The 20,553-nt window shown below is 42.1% G+C and overlaps 2 protein-coding genes across 3 annotated transcripts in view; both read right to left on the bottom strand.

Moving 5' to 3' along the window:
• Positions 1–652: 652 nt before the first annotated feature.
• On the bottom strand, positions 653–6,217 carry TMEM97 (transmembrane protein 97). Its single transcript, XM_030537002.1, has 3 exons — positions 5,919–6,217; positions 3,348–3,492; positions 653–2,515 (listed from the first exon to the last, which is right to left on the bottom strand). The coding sequence occupies exons 1-3, from the start codon at positions 6,123–6,125 to the stop codon at positions 2,265–2,267; spliced, it is 603 nt and encodes a 200-aa protein (XP_030392862.1). The 5' UTR covers positions 6,126–6,217; the 3' UTR covers positions 653–2,264.
• Positions 6,218–14,058: 7,841 nt separating this feature from the next.
• The window catches only part of NLK (nemo like kinase), a 105,887-nt gene continuing 99,392 nt past the window's right edge, over positions 14,059–20,553 (bottom strand). Inside the window, exons 9-11 of one of the 2 annotated variants that reach the window (XM_030536227.1) lie at positions 19,554–19,752; positions 16,288–16,387; positions 14,059–15,782 (exon numbers count right to left, since the gene is read on the bottom strand). In XM_030536227.1, the coding sequence (XP_030392087.1) occupies positions 16,290–16,387; positions 19,554–19,752 (297 nt within the window). In that variant the 3' untranslated portion in view covers positions 14,059–15,782; positions 16,288–16,289. The remainder of the gene's footprint in view (positions 15,783–16,287; positions 16,388–19,553; positions 19,753–20,553) is intronic. The other variant, XM_030536226.1, reaches the window with a different exon arrangement.

Genomic DNA, 20,553 nt, shown 5'->3' with positions numbered 1-20,553 from the left:
CGTATCCTTGCCACAAAGCCTGATGCCAGCTCTGTCCACATATCAATTCAAGTGACACCATCATAGGACCTAATCACATCAGCCACGCCATCAGGGGTTCGTTCACCTGCACATCTACCAATGAGATATATGCCATCATGTGCCAGCAATGCCCCTCTGCCGTGTACATTGGCCAAACCGGACAGTCTCTTCGCAAAAGAATAAGTGGACACAAATCTGACATCAGGAATCATAACATTCAAAAACCAGTGGGAGAACATCAACCTCTCTAACCACTCAGTGACAGACTTGAAGGTGGCAGTTTTGCAACAAAAAAACTTCAAAAACAGACTCCAAAGAGAGACTGCTGAACTCGAATTAATATGCAAATTAAACACAATTAACTCAGGCCTTAACAGAGACTGGGAATGGTTGGGTCATTATACTAATTGAATCTATTTCCCTATGTTAAGTTCTCCTCACACCTTCTATGGGTCATCTTAAATATCACTTCAAAAGTCTTTTTCCCCTGCTGACAATAGCTCATCTCAATTGATTAGACTCTTCCGTTGGTATGCATACTTCCACCTTTTCATGTTCTCTGTATGTATAAATCTCTCCTGTCTGTGTGTTCCATTCCGTGCATCTGAAGAAGTGAGCTGTAGCTCACAAAAGCTCGTGCTGAAATAAATTTGTTAGTCTCTAAGGTGCCACAAGTACTCTTGTTCTTTTTGTAGCCAACGTGAAGCTGTTGGCCTTTGGAACTGAGACCACGGCAGGCAGATAAGGATTCCAACATACTTTCAATGACAGAATAGTCCTTGACCTCAAATAACTGATGTCACAGCAATTTTAAGGTTAAAGCTCAACTTTTTAGAAGAGATTTGGAACAGAAGACCAGACCACTTGCCATTCTGTGCCTAACTGGAATGAATTTGTACATTTCATCCCAGGTGTGGCTGCAGCTTATCTCAATATTTCAGGTGACTAAAAGGAGGCCGTAGCACCACTCAGGTTTGGCCCTTCTGCCCCTCTATAGCTGGAAATGAATGGGTGGGCAGGCAAACCTAAGTTGCGCTGCAATGCCATGCACCAGGTCACCCCACCACTAGGTTTGAGGGCCCTCTCAAACAGGGGACCCAGGGCAAACTCCCTCTCCAGAGGCAGTCCTGAATGTGGGAAATGTTCGCTCCAACTGAGACGGGCTTAGGGTCAAAGTGGGATAGCCCCACGAAACCCAGGGCTGCTGGGAGGTACGCTGCAGGTCAAAGTGGGTGAAAAGGTCCCTGCTCATACACACTTAGGAAAAGACTTTAGGACCATTGGGAAGAAAGGTGCTATACAAAAAGCAGATGTATATCAGAGTAAGTTACATTTTAGCATTCAGAAATCCACTTAAGGCAGGTCTTGAAATATACTTTAGCCCATGATTCCACTTCATAATCAAAAATGGAGCTGGGACCAGCAGAATCTTTAACAAAGGATCATACTGTACTTCCAGATGGTTAGGCAATGGTATAAGGGGCCTCGGAGGCAGCCTGGCAGGTGTGCCCAGGCACAAGATCAAAAATATATAATTAAAGTTTTAGCCCACAAGTTCAGAGTTGTGAAATCTTAAGACTTACCCAACTACGTGACTTGGCTGTATCCGCATATATTCAGTAAGACTCTTAACTTTAATGGGCCAGGTTCTGCCCCCAGCAATACCTAAGCCAATGGGATTGTGCATATGTGTATGGGGGCAGAACCAGACCCTGGTTTTACTTCTAATAAAAATGATACAAAGAAACATTTCCTCCCTCACAGCCTCTCTACTCCCCAGCTGCTTGTAGTCAATTAAGTCCTAACACTGTGCAATTATGCAGGCTCCAGCATGTCTTATTTTTAAACAGACGGGGGATCCATGGTTTCTCACACAGGTATATTTACCATGGTCTTTTGGGGAGGAGAGCAGCTGAAAGGGAGGCAGAATGCAAGTGCAATGCTCTGTTTTCAGTATTGTACATCAAAGGCTTTACATGTGTGTTTTGTTCGCACTGATGAAACACACCAGTTTGCTAGTACCAGAGAAGTCAGGTCCCTCTAGCCAAAGCAGCAGGTACAGCAGGGGGAATTGCTACTTGTTTTGGGAAGAGCAGTGACTTCCAGCCAATTCTATTTGGGACTCACACTAATGTGAATTGGGGCAGCAGACTGTGCTAGTCAGGCACTTATCCCCCAGGACCTGGACGGAGGAGATTCTGAGAACAAATGGGGCTAGATATTTAGGCTGTTTCCACTGACCGTTATTTCTTTTTCCTTTTCTCCACCTCATTGTATTTGGGGCTGTACAACATGGTAAGCAGGAGGAGCATGGGAATCAGCAAATACGGCGCATAGAAGGATAACAGAGTAAGGCGTTCCTGCACTGTCTCTGGACCCTGATGCTTGGACGTCGAGAAGTCGTGGAACAGGATGTGTGCAAAGATAGGAAGTACAGTTGTAGATACATGAGTGGAGTAGATAATTGCTGGAGTCCGTATCCATTTGCAGCCACCTGTATTCAAGGCAGAAAAGTGTAACATTTGTTTGAAATAAGAGGGCAGCTTTCAATAGCCTTAGGATAAATACATTAAAGAGGGTGGACACACGTTGAGATCTATACTGCTATAAGAGAGTTAGATGTTAGCAGAAAATTAACCCAGACTGCACGAGCCTCAATTGCAAGGAGTATATGGTAGCAGGAAAACAAATCTGTTTTTATTAGGTGGAAAAGTGGCAGCACAAGGCATGCCAACTGGAAGCTTAGAAAGACAGGATGCAGATAGGATTCCTGGGACTTCTCTTCAAAGCAAGCTGATAAAATATTTTCATCCCCCAAAAAATAGACACACAGACTTAATTCAAGAATTATATTCTTAGGTTGACCACTAGGTATCGTGTAGATGCCGAGTATCATTATACCCATTTTACAGGCGTTAAGCAATTCGTCCAAGGTCACATAAGAAGTCGGTGGTGGAGCCTGGAATAAATACCCCATGTCCTAACAGGGCTGTTCTCTCCCCACTGGACCCCATTACCTAGAAACCTAGGATTTTTGGTTTAAGATAAGGGTCTCTGTTGTGGGAATGAAGTGTATTGTGCAGGCTTGACAAGCATCAGCAAAAGAATAATTTTTCCTGTTTTTATTTGAATTATTTTCCTATGGTCTCTATTCTACACTCCTTACTGAGGCAAAAATTCCTCGTGAAAAAACAGGACTCCCCCCCACCACTTGATGTATTTGTAATGGCTTAAGTATACAAAACAAGCTTTCTATACCACCTAAAATGAATATCTGCAAGACGACTGCATGCACAGCATTATTCTTTCATTCCTTCTGCACCAACCTTTTAAGAATGCATAGGCCGCAAAGGGAAAGAAGGGCAGTTGTAGAGCGGCTTCACAACATATAAACGACTTAAACCATGAAGGGGGCTCCAGCATCATGGAATCTTTAAAGGTAACCGCATACCATTTTAACAACTCCGTCAGCTTAAGAAAAAAAACCACAACAGATTAACACGCTTAACGTTAGCTGCAACGAGAAACAAGAAGGCATTTCACATGACCCATTACATAGAGCCATCATTACAGCGAGAGAAATCTGCAAGCCAGAAATCTGGTATGCAAGGCTTCAGCTGTGCAACTATTAATGGGAATTATGCTGGGAAGGTGGTGAAAGCACTCCTGTCAGGGTTCCCTCCCCACTCTGAATTCTAGGGTACAGATGTGAGGACCCACATGAAAGACCCCCTAAGCTTATCTCTAGCAGCTTAGGTTAAAAACTTCCCCAAGGCACAAATTCTTCCTTGTCCTTGGAACGGTATCACTGCCACCACCAAGTGAGTTAGACAAAGATTTAGGAAAAGGACCACTTGGAGTTCCTGTTTCCCCAAAATATCCCCCCAAACCCCTTCACCGCCTTTCCTGGGGAGGCTTGAGAGTAACCAAGGTGAGCACAGACCAGCCCCTTGGGTTTTTAGGACACTAAAAACCCATCAGGTTCTTAAAAACAACTTTATTATAAAGAAAAAAGTAAAGGAAGCACCTCTGTAAAATCAGGATGGGAGGTAATTTTACAGGGTAATCAGATTCAAAACGCAGAGGATTCCCCTCTAGGCAAAACTTTAAAGTTACAAACAAAAATCAGGAATAAACCTTCCTCTTAGCCTAGTGAAAATTCACAAGCTAAAATAAAAGATATTTTAATGGTGTTTCCTTCCTATTACTTACAATTTGTAATCTTAGATGCTTAGTTCAGGTGTGGTTTCAGGTGGTTCCTCGCTGACCCAGAGAAAACAACAAAGAGAGACAAAACAAAAACCTTCCCCCCACAGATTTGAAAGTATCTTCTCCCCTCATTGGTCAGGTGCCAACCAGGTTATTTGAGCTTCTTAATCTTTTACTGGTAAAGGAGGAATTTTATGCTCCCCTTAGCTGTATGTTTGTGACAGCTTCGTAGGCATACATTCGATTTTGCAGTGTTTTGTTCCACACGTTCTCAGAGTTATCACAACCTTACACAGAGCCTGCTGCTTCAGACGTGAATGGCCACAGACCAAAATCGCCCCCTCAAGGATTGAACTCACAACCCTGGGTTTAGCAGGCCAATGCTCAAACCACTGAATAACAGGAGTTCAACGCCTAATTCACTTAGGTGCTTTTGGAATTCCCACTAGGCCCCTATCTGCATCTTTAGGCATCTAAATCCCCTTATACTGCTGGCCCATGGTGTTTAATCAGTCCTTTACAAAGGCTTTTGTCCCAGCTCACAGTGCAATGAGCTAAATGTTAAATGAGTGTGAATGACTGAAAAATCAATTTAAATGTGGTTTTGTTAGGAGGCCTTTGGTTGAAAGTCCCTGGAGATTTGCTAGTTAATTTTTAATTTAATATTGCTTCTAAAATAGAAGCCTCCTGATTGGCCAAGAGAAGGCAGAAATCAAATTCACTATGGAAGCTGCTGTATAGCCACTCCTGATCTCATCCAGGTAACAATCCAAAGTTCAACTGCTTGAGCTTAATGACCTCATGTCTCGATCTAAAGTCGTTGGCTATAGATTATATTTATAGTTTTCTATCAGACTGATCAAACCCTGGTGACACAAAATGAATTTGTATAAATAACTCATGTTGTACCTTGATTGGTCATATTTGGGAACCAGTTCTCTCTGCCTCTCACACATTCATGGTGGGGTTTTGCACAGAAAACAAATGTACTGACTCATGAGGCCAGTATTACAGAAGTCACTCAATGAACAACAGTACTTGGCTCTGAATTCCTCCAGTCTCTCTCTCAGACGGGATTAACTTTTTTAAGACAAAAGTAACATGGAGTGCTTTCCATATGCGGAAGAAATCTACTGTCAACCAGATAAGTCAGGTATTTCTAGGCTGCTTAGGTTAGACTTCTGCAATAGCTTAGCGGGCTGGGAAGATAAAAGTAGGAGAGATTTTAGCAAGGGGGTTTCTTGATCTTACCTGACTTGTTTAGATTTAACTGGCAGAGGAAGCTTGCACAGATTTCATTTGATCTTTGAACCACTTTGGAAACCAGTTGATTTGTGCCCTCGTGAACTAATCAAAGTGAAATTTCTTCCAGTGACCCCAAATTAATGAGCTTGGCACAAGATATACGATCTCTATTTATAGATAGTTTATAAAAGCTAAGTGGTATTGTAAAAAACTGACTCATTTTAGGACTGTAAATTAATAGCCATCTAGTGAACAAAGACTCATTATTAACACTGCGGAACAAGAGCTGAGACTTTTGCAAGATCAGGTTTTTCAAGCTAAAGGCTAGGCACAAAGTCACTGCTATTCAAACCCTTGCATCGGACAGTCCCTACAGATTTTGCACAGAGCTGCAAACACACACAAATCACAATGTCACCGAGAGACCCCTGGCAGCTACTTACACACTGAGGATAGATGCCAGCTCCATGCACAAGCGGTTGCAGGTCTATCATTAAAGTGATGGGAATATGAGTGAGGAAGTACAGGGCAAAAACCCACTCCAGTAAGCCTGTAACAGCAGCCATCCCTTCCCTGGTGCAGTGCAGAGGCAGCAGGAAGTCAGCATGTAAGCAACAGACAGCAACATGCCACCTTTCTCCTGCTCTCATTGGCTGCACTCTCAGTAGGCTGGGTTTCCTGCTGGGACAACTCACAATGTAAAGGGCTACTCGTTTTGCTGAAGTCAACCCATGTGCTGTGCCTTCCCTTAAAGAAGATTCTACACAACTTAGCAGGAGGAGAACTTACTATATTTGCGGGACAATCTATTTTAAAGACTAAAAACATTTTCATAGCTTGGTTAGCAAAAAAAAAAAAAAAAAGTATTGGCTCGATCTTTAGCACTCAGCTCAACAAATTACACTGTATTCAAGGCATCGTCCAGCAACACAGCACATGATTTAGCAGGTTGCCTTTGAAGCCGGTAAAAGGAGGGCAGAAGTCCTCTGTGCGCACGTGCACACTATTATGGATTCCCAAAAGCATCTAAGGGACTCAGGGGAATAAATTGCCATTGACTTGAAAATTCAAAATTGCTGCCAACGGATAAGCTACATTTTAGTCTTATTGTATGCAAAGAGTGTGCAAAGAGGTATTTCCATAGGACTTCCTATTTTTAATCAGCGTAAGATCTATGCAGAATAGCTAATTATATATTAATGCTCCTCATTTTAGTCCTAGAATTACTATCTTTGTCCCACAGACACAGCACCTGATGCTGCTCTCATTTAATCGTAATTTATGTACAGAACCAAGAAACTGAGGCTACAGAAAACACTGAAGTCATCACACATTTTAAAACTCTTGCCCTTGTGTGCATACTCATTCCTCAGGGTGCTCGTCCCACATTTGGGCCAATGCAGATATAGAGATACAGATGATATAGTTATCAACACGATTTCATTTCTTGTGTGTTTATTGAGACCTACACAGAAAGCTCCGGCAATTAGCTCCAACAGGCTTTGTACTGATGCACAATGTGGACACTACTATCCATAACATTATGAAATAAACCCTTTACAAATCCTATGTATTTAAGGAGAGAGCAGTTCTAGCAGCAATCCATTTCATATCTGCATGTAAAATAACCAGGGTCAGGAAAAACACAAGCTCTACACTGAAGCAGAATTGAATGAGTAGCGCTGGCTAAGCAAAAGTACCAAATAAATTAAATGACACCAGTTTAGTGAGCTTGACACATAAAACAGGAATGTGACACCACCAACAACTAGAAGTTGAAATTTAGCTCATCATCATAATATGAAGAAATTGAGGTAGAGATGTTATACGAATTGCCTGAAGTCACTGAGGAAGCCCATGTCACAGCTGGGAACAGAACCCAGACGTTCCGACAACTCCCAGGGTATGGCTACACTTACAGTTGTACAGCGCTGGGAGTTACAGCTGTCTTCGTACAGCTGTGTAGGGAAAGCGCTGCAGTGTGGCCACATTTGCAGCATTTGCAGCACTGTTGGGAGTGGTGCATTGTGGGCATCTATCCCAGCCTTCAAGTGGCTGCAACGTGCTTTTCAAAAGAGGGGGGTGAGGGGGAACGTGGGGGAGAGAGAGAGAGAGAGAGAGTGGATTTTTGGATCTTTCAGCTCCCTACTGCAAGTTCTAAGGACTAGAACATACACATCACCAACCTGCAATCAATTTAAAAGTTTCGAGCCCTTCCCCCACCCCTCTCTTATTCACTAAGCCCACGTCCACACTACAGGGTAAAATCGATGTTATTAAAATCGATTTTATAAAGCAGGCTTTATAAAATCGATTTTGCGCGTCCACACTAGGGCTACTTACATCGATGTTGAGCGTCCATGTTCCCTGGCGTCCATCTTTTCCCTGAGCGTTGCACTCTGGGTACCTATCCCACAGTTCCTGCATGGGTCCCTGGCCTTTGGAATTATGGGTTACTACACCAGTGCATGATGGGGCCAAAATCCCCGTCGTGGGTGGTTCTGGGTACAGCCTCACCCCCTCCCTTCCTGTCAGCGGAACACAGTCACTTCGCGCGGTTTTTACTGGCTGCAGTGAGAAAACGCCATTTTGCAGCAAGCATGGATCCAGGAGTGCTCTTATCCTTGATTGCGAATGCTGTAAATAGTTCACGCATTCTCATGCTATCCATGCTGAACCATGAGTCAGAAATGCAAGAGAGAATGCTTGACTGCGGGGACGACAGTGATGAGGACTTGGAGAACGAGATTTCCGACACCCCGGGCCCCTGCACTTTGGAGCTCCTGACGGTTTTGGGGGAGGTTCTACCCGTTCCGCGCTGCTTTTGGGCATGGGAAACAAGCACTGACTGGTGGGACCGCATAGTCCTGCAGGTGTGGGACGATTCGCAGTGGCTGCGGAACTTTCGCATGCGTAAGAGCACTTTCTTTGAACTTTGTGACTCGCTTTCTCCTGTCCTGAAACGGCATAATACCAGGATGAGACCAGCCCTCACAGTGGAAAAGCGAGTGGCAATAGCCATCTGGAAGCTTGCAACGCCAGACAGCTACCGGTCAGTCGGTAATCAATTTGGAGTGGGAAAATCTACTGTGGGGGCTGCTGTGCTGGAAGTATCCAAAGCAATCATTAAGCTGCTGCTTCGAAAGATTGTGACTCTGGGAAACGTGCAGGCCATTGTGGATGGCTTTGCTGCAATGGGATTCCCTAACTGTGGGGGGGCCATAGATGGAACCCATATCCCTATCTTGGCACCGGAGCACCAGGGCGCCCAGTACATAAACCGCAAGGGGTACTTTTCAATGGTGCTGCAAGCCCTGGTGGATCACAAGGGACGTTTCACCAACATCCACGTGGGATGGCCAGGAAGGGTTCATGACGCACGTGTCTTCAGAAGCACTACACTGTTTAAACGGCTGCAGCAAGGGACCTACTTCCCTGACCAGAGAATAACAGTTGGAGATGTTGAAATGCCTATAGTTATCCTTGGGGACCCAGCCTACCCCTTGATGCCCTGGCTAATGAAGCCATACACAGGCAGCCTTGACAGTGCTCAGGAGTTGTTTAATTACAGGCTGAGCAAGTGCAGAATGGTGGTAGAATGTGCATTTGGCAGATTGAAGGGAAGATGGCGAACGCTTCTTACTCGCTCAGATCTTAGCCAAACCAATATCCCCTTTGTCATTGCTGCTTGTTGTGTGCTCCACAATCTCTGTGAGAGTAAGGGGGAGACCTTTATAGCGGGGTGGGAGGCTGAGGCAAACCACCTGGCCGCTGATTATGCGCAGCCAGACACCAGGGCAATTAGAAGATCACACCAGGATGCTGTGCGCATCAGAGAAGCCCTGAAAAGTAGCTTCCTCATGGGCCAGGGTACAGTTTGAATGCTGAGTTTCTTTTCCATTGATTACCACCCTCCCCATGTATTCAGTCCTGCTGCTGCAAGCTGCATTCCCTGCACCCTTCCACAACTGCTTGCTTACGGTAATTAAAATAGCCGTCTGTGTCTGTGGAAAACATTGAATTCTTTATTAAAAGACAGTCACTGTAAGCAGCGCACCCTCCCTCTTGCATTTAGAACCCTGCGAATAGAATTACAGTAATAGGGTTTTTTTGGGAGAAGAATAGTAAATGGCTAGGGTTAGGGAGGGATGTAGGAAGGAAAGACACAGTCAGTTAAGGAAGCCCAGAAGTGGCTTCATGGACCAGGGAACGGTGTGATTGGTATGTTTTTTTCTCTGTTATTACCTACCTCCCCATGTCTTGACTCTGGCTGCTGCAAACGAGCTTCCCTGCACCCTTCCTTAACTGCTTGCTTATTGAAAATAAAGTTACTGGTATTTGTTAAAGAAATTGAGTTCTTTATTAAAAATCAGACCCTTTCACAAATCAATCATCATGCTTGCTGTTACAATCCTGTGCATGACATTTCATAACTCGGGGTTCTCCGGGGAAGGGAGTGAGGGAGGTTTGGAGGAAGGGGGAGGGAGGTTGGTAAGAAGAAGGCGCATCAGAGAAGACATAACAAGATTTATCATGGACCATGGTACGGTATGACTGCTTTGTTTATTTTCCCTGTATTACCCATCTTCCCATGTGTTTACTCCTGATGCTGCAAACTAGCTTCCCTGAAGCTTTGCAAAGCTGCATGCTTTATTTCTTTAACAACCCACCCTCACACTGCCTTTGCATAGCATGTCCTGAGAGTAAAGTAAGTAAATGGTGCCAAGGGAGAGGTTTGGGAGGAGTACAGGAGGGAAAGAAACATAACATTAAGGGGTTTTCAATGTAATGACAGCCTTCTGGTTGGACTGTCCACAGGGGTGTAGTTGGCTGGTGCAGATAGCCTTCCCCCACGCGTTCTTACACGCCTGGTTCTGGAAGGTGTGGGACAGGGTGAGTACTGAGGGAGGTTATACATGGGTTGCAGAGGCAACCTGAGACCACGCAGCTCTTCCAGCATATCGCGGAGTATGTCGGTCTGATCACGAAGAAGATCCAGCGTTGCTGCCCGCCAGCGCTGATCTTCCTGCCACCTGAAATCATTTTTAGCATCCCTCCTGTCTTCGCGTTGACTGGCAGCCTCCCTGTACTTTGCGACCAATTGTTTCCAGTCCCCCTGCTGAGCTCTCTCAGTACGGGTTACTGCCATAATTTCTGTGAACATCGCCTCACGCGTCCTCTTTTTTCTTAGCCTTCTTATGTGACCTCCCCGTCGGACAGGAGAAGGGAGAGGGAGGCTGGAGAAATGTGCAGCTGTGCGGGGGGGTGGGGGTGGAAAGAGTGATAGAAGAATCATAAGAGACATTTCATAGAACAATGGATACAGTCTTTCTCAGTGAACTGCGCTATTCACCGTACCTTGAGCATGTAACTTTACCACAAGGTCGCCTTAGGATTCTTTTAATACTTATTGCTTGTGGCTGAGGACTGAGATTTCAGCTCAGCCGCAGGTCAGGGGAGCACACAGACCGTGTCCGGAGACAATGGTAAGTTATTTGGTAGTGAACCGTGCAGTGGCTTGTAGTACCCTGCACCCCCTGCTTTTATCAGGTAGCATGAACAGTAGTGAGGCAAAGCGCTTTGAGGAAAAACACTGGTTTCTTTTCTTAAGCCATGGAAAAGGTGCAGCACAGGGAAATACAAGTTCCCTCCCACAATCATCTGTGCTGCACTTTGGAGTTAGCTTTAATGCCATCTACCTAACCCCATCCCCCCTCTGCCATGGCAGTTAATAGGGATGATTCATGCTGGCCAAGTGCTAGGAGACACCACCCCGTAGGAATGAACAGCTTTCTAACAACCACCACCTGGGTCATTGTTTTAGGAAAGGTTTTTCATTTACTGGCTCAGCACAGAAGAAAGGAATGAATGGTCATCTCTGTTCCCAGACATGTTAACAGACTGTTCCAGTAACTCTAATTCCAGCTACTGCATGCAGGCACTCATGGCAAATCACCCAGTAAAAAAGGCTTGCATTCATTCAGCCTACGCTTTTAATAAAAAAAGTGCACTCACCAGAGGACAATTCCACAGCATCATTTTCTGTGCTACTGGCTTGAGAGGGCTGGCAGGGTACTTCTGTAAGGGTTAGGAAAAGATCCTGGCTGTTAGGGGGAATTGAATGCTCTGTGCTCTCTGCTGTTTCGTCCTCCTCTTGGTCCTCATCGTGATCTTCGCTGTCCTCTAAATCTTCGGCAGTGGCAGAGATCACTACCCCCACCTCTGAATCCACAGACAAGGGGGGGGTTGTCGTTGCACAGTTCCCCAATATTGCGTTCAGCTCCTTGTAGAAGCGGCATGTTTTGGGGCCAGATCCTGACCTGCCCTTTGCTGCTTTGGTCTTCTGATACGCCTGTCTGAGCTCCTTCACTTTCACCCTGCACTGCAACGAGTCTCTGCTGTGTCCTCTCTGTCTCCTGGCATTAGAAATCTTTTCAAAGGTTTTCTCATTTCTTCTGCTGGACCTCAGTTCTGAAAGCACTGACTCTTCTCCCCATACTGCTATCAGATCCTGTAACTCCTGTATGTTCCATGCTGGAGCTCTTTTCCTATTCTCAGGAGATTGCATTGTTATCTCTGCTGCTGAGAGCTCCACGCTGGGCAAACAGGAACTGAAGTTTCAAAGTTCCCGGGGCTTTTCCTGTTTACCTGGCCAGCAGTAGAGTTCCTTTCCCTGTGCAGAGCGGCCACTGGTGCACTATGGGATACCTCCCGGAGGCCATTAACTTCTGTTTCCGTCCACACTAGCATAAAATCGATTTTATAAAATCGATTTTGGGGTTACTCCTCTCGTTTTGATGGAGTTCCAAAATCGATTTTAGGGACCCTTAAAATCGATTTTATGCACTCTGTAGTGTGGACGGTTACAGCTTAAAATCGATTTAAAGCTCTTAAAATCGATTTAAAGCTCTAGTCTGGACCTGGCCTAAATGCAAATTATGCACTCCTAAATAGCCTTCAGACCACATAGGCAGCTGCTCAACACGGACTCCCCCCTCCCCCTCTGTTATGTGACTTCTCTCTTCAAGCAAACAGTTGTGAACCTTCCAAAGCAATTCCCCTGCCTGCCTCCGCTCGCTTGCTCGAGCAAACGGCAGCTGTGTTTGTTTTTTAGATAAGCAGTCTGGGGAAGCTCGGAGTTCAGCCATTCTTCCGGTTTGTTGTGAGCAGCCATTCTGGGATACCTCCTAATACCCTGGAGGCCAATAACAGCGCTTTTAGTGGCCACACTTGATGAGCAGCGCTGCATTACCAGTGCTGCAATCGTTACACCCCAAGCAGACCAGGTGTACAGCCAGTGGTGCAGCCAGGGAGTTGCAGCGCTGGATGTGCCTTGCAGGTGTGGACGGTTACTAAGTTGCAGTGCTGTAAACCCACCACCAGCACTGCAACTCTCCAGCGTAGCCAAGCCCCCCGTCTTACATTCAAGTCAGGAGACCATCCTTCCCCATCTATAAGACTGTCAGGGACTTTAACCCAGACGGCAAAGTTCGTTGTCTGACCGCGAGAGAGACAGGCAACACCAGCAAAGTCCGATCAAAAGCTCTTTATTGACAAGTGCACGCATCAATAGAGAGCAGCTCGTCTCCAGAGAGAACCAGCCTCTGCTTTACATCTTAGTACAAACCTATATAGACAGTTCCGTCACGTCATAAATTATTCACTTGAGCAACCCACCCCCTTCTTCTAACAACTAGAAACTAGACACCTTTAGTATACATGCATGCCTAAAGTCAGGAATGTAGGGGAGTTAAAAAACAAACAAAGAACAAAACCAGGGAGTGAAAACAAGGAGGCTGGGAAGCTAGGGCTCTTATCAGTTCTTCGAAGGATCTGCTCCTAACACAGCACATCTGGTATGCACACAGGAATGCAGCCTCTCCCTTATCTCACTTTTTCCCAGCGCTTGTGAGACATGCTGCTTCTCAGCCTTTTTCCACTCAGGGATTACCAAAAACCTCTGTTAGCCTGACTTTGGTCAGGTTGGCATACCTGTTTTTGTCTGCTATATTTTTATTCAGGCCTAACAAGACTATTCAATTCCTTATGGGTTCTAGCAGCTGTAACTATGTAAGTTCCATGCTTGATTCTTTGAAAGGTTCATAACCATGTAATGTGTGAAATGCTTTCCATTCTAGTTTCTTAATGTAGCACTGCTGAATACTGGGCTACTTACATTAGTTGTTTAGAAAATCCATTAAAGCTTTTGCTTTGAAAGAAAGAATTATGTGGATTTTGCAAACAAAGAAAAAAGAAAGCAGAACCAACCATCCTTGAGTGTGTATCTTTAATCCCGCCCATCTAAATGTAAATCAACTTCTTATTTCTCTTCTGTTAACCTCTGGTTCTCAGCTTCATCCACGAGCTAACATTGCAATAAGGTTCAGAAAATAATTAGACTAACCGGATGCTTCATAAAAAGCAAATATATCAACCAAACCGCCCCCAACAATTCAAGATGCTTTAAAGTCATCTGACTTTAAATTATTTCTGACAGCATTAAATCAAGTTTAGAATAACTGAAAAGGTAGCAAACTTTCGGGAGGAAGAGGAGTGAGTCAGGAAATGAAAAGATAATACCAATTCTTTTTCAAATGTCACATTTAATGTTTTCACCACTGTACTTCAAATCTACATTTTACGAAGTGACCAGCAAGTGTGCCACATTAACTGTCCAACCTCTGAGATTTTACCTTTCATACCAGTGTCTTCTTGGGCTCTTTTAATTAAACACGTTTCTCATTCAAGTGAATTGAAATGTTTCAGTTGGTTTTATTCTCAAGAGCCTCATAAAAAACAAAGATATTGCACCATCTTTGTTTAGTAATTCAATGTTTGTTTCTTTCACAGCAAATAATTACTTCATTGAAGTTAAAACTTCCAAACATAACTTACTAATAGTCTCCAATTTCAGCTCAGATCACTCTTGTTGAAAATACTCTGCTAAATACAGATAACTTACAATAACTTTAACAGTTAATTGTCCATAACAAACACCAAGGTTTTTCCCCAGACCAATGCTCAAAATTTAAGACCATCCATTAGTATTTCTTTGTACAGGTGAAAAACAGTCTTCAATTTTCTTGTCTTGTTTTAAATATAAAAGTTGGAAGGGACATTCAAGTTTCAAGTCTCCACACTGAACTTAAAAAAAAATAATAATCATGTGGAGGTAAACAAACCAAGTTGTATACTCCAGGAGGTAGAGGCCTTCAATTTGTGTTCATATATACATATGCACAGAATAATTCAGTGTTCCAACAGAAAAAAAGAATTAGCCAAAAAGAAATAAAAGTTATTTACTACTGTGACATTTCAAGACTTCCACAGCTTTGCCTAAAGACACAAACACAATTAACATAATTCCCTATGTGCTGTTTTTTTTTTTCCTTTCTTTCTCTCTTTTTTTTTTCTCAACTGTCCAGTGCAGGAAAAAATTCTCACAAAATTTCACAGACCTAAAATGTGCAAGCTAGTTTCTCTCTATACAGCAATGATGTCAGGATTCTTTGAAATTAGCCCATAAATGGAATTATTTACACACATAGAAGATGCATGCTTGGGGGTTTTATGTAAGAAAGAGCAGAAAAACTTCTAATAAAAATAGATTAAATATATATATATATATTTATACCGGGTAAGGAAACAGAAGTTTATTCTCTCCTAGTCACAAACTCATTCTCTCTACTCACAACAGTTGATTTTAGAACAGCACACATTACCATCACAGCTCTAGTGAGAAGCTATTTATAGGATTTGATCATCAGGTGATGTGTCCATTCATAGTCTGGTCACTGTCATCTGATGTGACTTCATGATTGGTCGCAATCAAGTTCTCTGTATTCCTTAATTTTAGAAAACCCCAAATCTTCAGGAATGGCTCAATATCAAACTGCATGTCTATCCCTTTTTACAATCTCACCTCAATTAAAAAAATCAAAACAAAAAAACAACCTCCCCAAATTTGGTTCAATTCTCTGTTTGTTCCAAGCTGAGCCATCACAGCTGCCCCAGAATTCATAAAACATGTGCAACTCTGGATAAAATATTTTCTTCTAAAAGCACAACCACTTTACAAGATTAAAAGTCTAGTACATCTCTAAATATTATTCGTATCATACAAGTAGTGGTTGTTAATTTAAAACTTCATTAGTAAAATTACAGTACAAGCATGATTAACCTCCAGAATTGCAAATCCCAGACTCCAGTGGAAAGCTACATTACATCTTCAGTAGTATATCATCATCTACTTTTATTCCCAAACCAGTGGAGATGGCGGCATCTCAGATGGCTGAGCAACAGTGGAACTAGAATACAACAAGAACAGAAAATCAGTGTTCATTAACAATGGGTAACAGACAAGCAGCACAAGAAACGTGAGGTTTGATTGGTAAAACCAACATTTACCTCAAACTCAGATCAATAACCTTTTATATTAAAGCATACATTGTCATTATCCTTAATTGCTCATTTTTGTAATGGTTCTCCATTTTATTTAATTGTAATTTTTTTGCAGTGCAATTTTAAAATTACAATCTCTCCTGCATACACAAATCTCTCAATGTTAAACTTCACATGCTGTCACACTTTTATCTGTTCACAGACGATTACGTGAACTTGCTACGTTTTACTGAAGTTCAGCGTCACCTACATAAAAGTACTTTTAAGTTTAATCATAAATGTTTATATTATTCTTAGCAGAAGGCAGTCATATGGAACGTTTCCCCACTCCCCTTAATTCAAAAACATTTCAAATGTATCAAATGCTGTACAACTAAGAAATGTGAATTAGTATCAGATGTGATTACATACAGTTACCTAATAAAGCTCTTAAAAGCAGCAGACTGAGGGTTGATGCAGAGAGGTACTCGGTTTCCTTTCTGCTGTTCCAAAATGAACTGATGAATTATTTCTGTACAAGAAACAATTGACACCATTAGGTTAGCACTTTTTGCTTTGATTAGATGCAATGCGGAGTAGAAGCAAACATGGTTTTCTTTGGTGAGAGTACATACAATAAGATTACTGGGGACAAGAGTGGAAAATAAGCCACTCGGTTTTCCCATCACCAATGTGATGTATCCTATTAAACACCACAAATGCCCACGGTACTTTCATATATACATTGAAATAAAGTAAGCAAAATAAATAATCATTCCCTACTAAAACACAAAGTGATGACAGACTAAAGATTGAACATGAAAATGTAAGGGCAATTTCTTGAAGTGCATAAAACTCTCAATAGCATAAACTGGAGTTAGAAGCATGGAGAACACAACCCTAACATCTACTATAGTTTATCAGTATTATAAAGAGCTGAAACTAGAAACTTCTGCATCCAGATTCGCTGATCAGTCCAGCGTGGTACTTAAATACACAGCATTTGCAGCTATTAAATTAATGAAGTAAGCCTATAGTACTATTTGGTGAGGTGAAAATCAATCCTCTCAGAGCAAGGGGAACTCTGCATACATTACCTGCCTGTGCATTTTTTACTTCATACATCTGATGAAGTGGGTTCCAGTACACGAAAGTTTATGCCTAAATAAATTTGTTAGTCTCTAAGGTGCCACATGGACTCCTCGTTATTTTTGTCTTTGATGTAAATGCTTGTGGGAGATACTGATTACTAGATCAGTGACATCTCGTGGTGAAGTAATACCTTTTACTGGACCAATTTCTGTTGGTGAAAGAGAAGCCGTAAGCTCGAACGCTTGTCTCTTTCACCAGCAGAAGTTGGCCCAATAAAATATATTACCTCACCCATCATGTCTTTCTAATATCCTGGGACCAACATGGCCATCACACAGCAAACATACAAGAGGTATGACAGGGCCACTGATGCTGGCAATGTTATGGGGCTCTCACATCATTGGCTTGACAGCTTTAAGCAGCAGGATCTGACATTACAAATGTGGCCCTGCCACAGAAAGTCCTGTGCGCACACATCATGCAGCAGAGGGAAAAGGGGCAAGGTTTTTATATAGGTAAAATGTTTTAGCTATAGGAGGTTTTTTGTTTTTTTTTGAACGCAAGGTATTTGCCAGGAGTTACGATGCTGCTACCTGGCTATTGCTTCATCACATGTGGGAGGAATCTGCCACTCTCACCTACAGAGGATCTCTTCCAGGCACATGCTATACTCCTCCTGAATGTACATGCACAACTTCATTGGGAGGAGGAGGATGGAAGTTGTGTGGCCTATAATGGAGAAGATATTTCTTTCTCCTTTGCAGCAGTTTGTGAGTGCAGATCTATTTTATATGTCAGTGAACTGCAGGGCTTTTGAGAGCACAGTAAAATTAAAGATGGGTAAAAGAAAGACCCAATTTGGTACCAGTATACAAGACAAGGTCTGCAGCTGCATTCCACAACAGATACACTAGTTAGGAAAAAGAATGCCTACTCCAATTGCCATTTTTGCACAGGCCCTGAGGGCTTGTGGCATTTTTTTACATCCTTGAATAGATTGGCATTATTTCATTAGGAATAGTACACAATGGCCTTGCTTCGTGAGATGTACAGCTGACATTGCTTGCATCTTAGCACTAAACTAGGCACAAAGTAATATATTCATTTGTTCCCTGGTTAATAAAAAAATATTAATGTTCACAAAAATCCTTAATAAAAATCAATTTTGGAAACCTCACTCTCTATATACACACATAAAACAGTACATTAGCATATACCTCTCTACTGAGGTATTAAAATAGAAAGTTGAATGAAATTAATATTAGACACATTGTGCTTATGGCACATAGTAGGAATTTTTAAAATCAACATTTTAATTGAAATGTTCTCATTTTAGTATTTCAAGTTCCCAATCTAACAAGCCTTATATCCATATATCTTTTTTTTTTGTTCACATTCTAGTACTTAAATTAAGAGGAGTAAGAACAGTTCTCTCTACCTTGATTTTTGACTGTGCACAAGATTACGTAAAGCACAGCGGAAGGATGCATGTCACTGAAAAGTGCTGGACAGTGAGGTAACAGAAGGGCAGACTGACTGGATCAAAAAAAGTTCTATAAATTCACACAAGCAAAAACTTTGAACAATTCAGAAACATGGTACCCAACAGGGCAGATAACTCAAGGTGTCATGGCAGTATTGTGGGTATTTTTTTTTTTTGAGTGAGACAGAGAAATGAACTTCTCTTAAATGATTATTCTTGAACCATTTGTTACTTATGAATCATGAAAAATATCCTCAAATGCATATGTTATTCCATCTATATTTTGTCTGAAAGAAACGTATTGAGGATAACTCTTGTAAAACGAAATCCCTATTCATTCTGTGTTCCTCCTCTGTCCCCATTCGTTCTCCCAAGGCAATGATATACTGCGGGGTCATGTTTAAAAAACCTAACATTTATATTGTGGTTTGTTAGTTGTGTTGCGATTGGACTTCAAGTCTCTAGTGGCACAGAACAACATCTAATGTTTAGTAACCTTCCACACCAGTAGTTCCTTCTTTCAAGCATCAAAATTAATTTCCCTCATCTTGGCATGTCAAGACTCAGAGCGTGCGCCCCTTGTACCACTGCCAGATCCATGGAATGGCACCAGCAAAAGAGCTTAAGATGGCAGCCGCTTTTAAGGCCTCTGACATGGCAGTATCAATGTGAACAGAAAGTGACAGAATTAAGTGGGAAAACTATGAAACTACCCAGCTTCTGCAAACTAATTTGTTGATGAAGGCAGACTCTTCTAACCCACACTCTTTTCCTTACATTGGTTGTGGTGCCTGTTTTTTTTTTTTTTTAATACAATTCCTGCTAAAACACTGTCTTTCCCACACTCTATTCTCCAATAAGGATTGTGAACTCAGGAGAAAATACCAGTAGGGACAGAAATCAATAAGCCAACTATTTTATGGCATTCTCTCTATCAAAACTGAAAGAAAATAAAGTTATCTGGTAGAGAAACTGCAACTCCACTGCCTACCACAGGCAAACACCTAATGGGTTAGGGTGGCTGGTTCACTACATACAGTGGAGATTCCAGATTCCAACTATGTACTGACCAGGATAGAACAGGGAGATACAAACCTAAGCATGAAGAGTGCACGATACTCACCTTTCACCTGACGAACAGAACTGAGGTTCTTTTCAAAAGTGTCATCAAATTTGGGATTAGTGATGGGTTCAAAGTCACTGGTATAAACTCTTCCAGTAGAAGTGGAAAAACAACATTTACACATACAAGTGTGATATCGCAATCGCCCTTCATCAAGATACGGATGAGCTAAGGCATCCTTAGCGGATATTCTTTTGGACTGAAACATTAAATTAAAAACAGTTAGTGTGTTTGTAATAAAAAGGAAATATTTTCAGTGCCTTGTTTTATATACAGAATATTTTCCCACAGATTCATCTCTGACGTTTTCTAAATCCCATATTAAACATACTTGACAGTTACACCACTAGGGGGAGTATCTTACTAAAAAACAAGCAGAATTTTTTATATCTATACAGTGCGTTTGTGTGTGTGTACATATACATACATATATACATATACATATATGTTAACCTTTCTATACAGCATCCAGTATCAGAAAGTTATGCTATAAAAACGTTTCTGAAATACATTTCACAATAATTACTATAGTAAATTTGAATGTAAAAAGTAAGTGCTACAATAACCAAAATATTCCCTAATACTTATAACAGCAGCAAAGAATCCTTTGTGCTAGTACAGGCATTTATTCAGCAAATCATTTCAACACATGCTTAAGTTTAAGCCCTTATTGAGCAAAGCATTTAAGCACATGCGAAAAGTTAAGTACATGCTTACAACCCATTAAAGTCAATCGACTTAAGCATGCGCATCTGAGGTCATTAGGAGCACTCATACATTAAGTTTCACAGTACCCTTGTTGAAGTACAGTAAAGTAGCTAGGTTGACGCAGAGGTTAGAGCAGTGGGCTTTGATTATACAATCTACATTTTATTTCCAACTTGTTGAAACCGGCTCTTATGTGATAAAGCAAGCCACTTAATCTTTCCATGTCCCTGACTCCCCACATCTGTAAAATAAGGAATAATTCCCATGTCCGTAAAATGCTTTGAGATATCTT

This window comes from Gopherus evgoodei, chromosome 17, assembly GCF_007399415.2.
Source record: "Gopherus evgoodei ecotype Sinaloan lineage chromosome 17, rGopEvg1_v1.p, whole genome shotgun sequence".
Taxonomy (NCBI): Eukaryota; Metazoa; Chordata; order Testudines; family Testudinidae; genus Gopherus; species Gopherus evgoodei.
The sequence above is the reverse complement of the archived record's forward strand: the minus strand, read 5'-3'. Positions and strand labels throughout refer to the sequence as shown.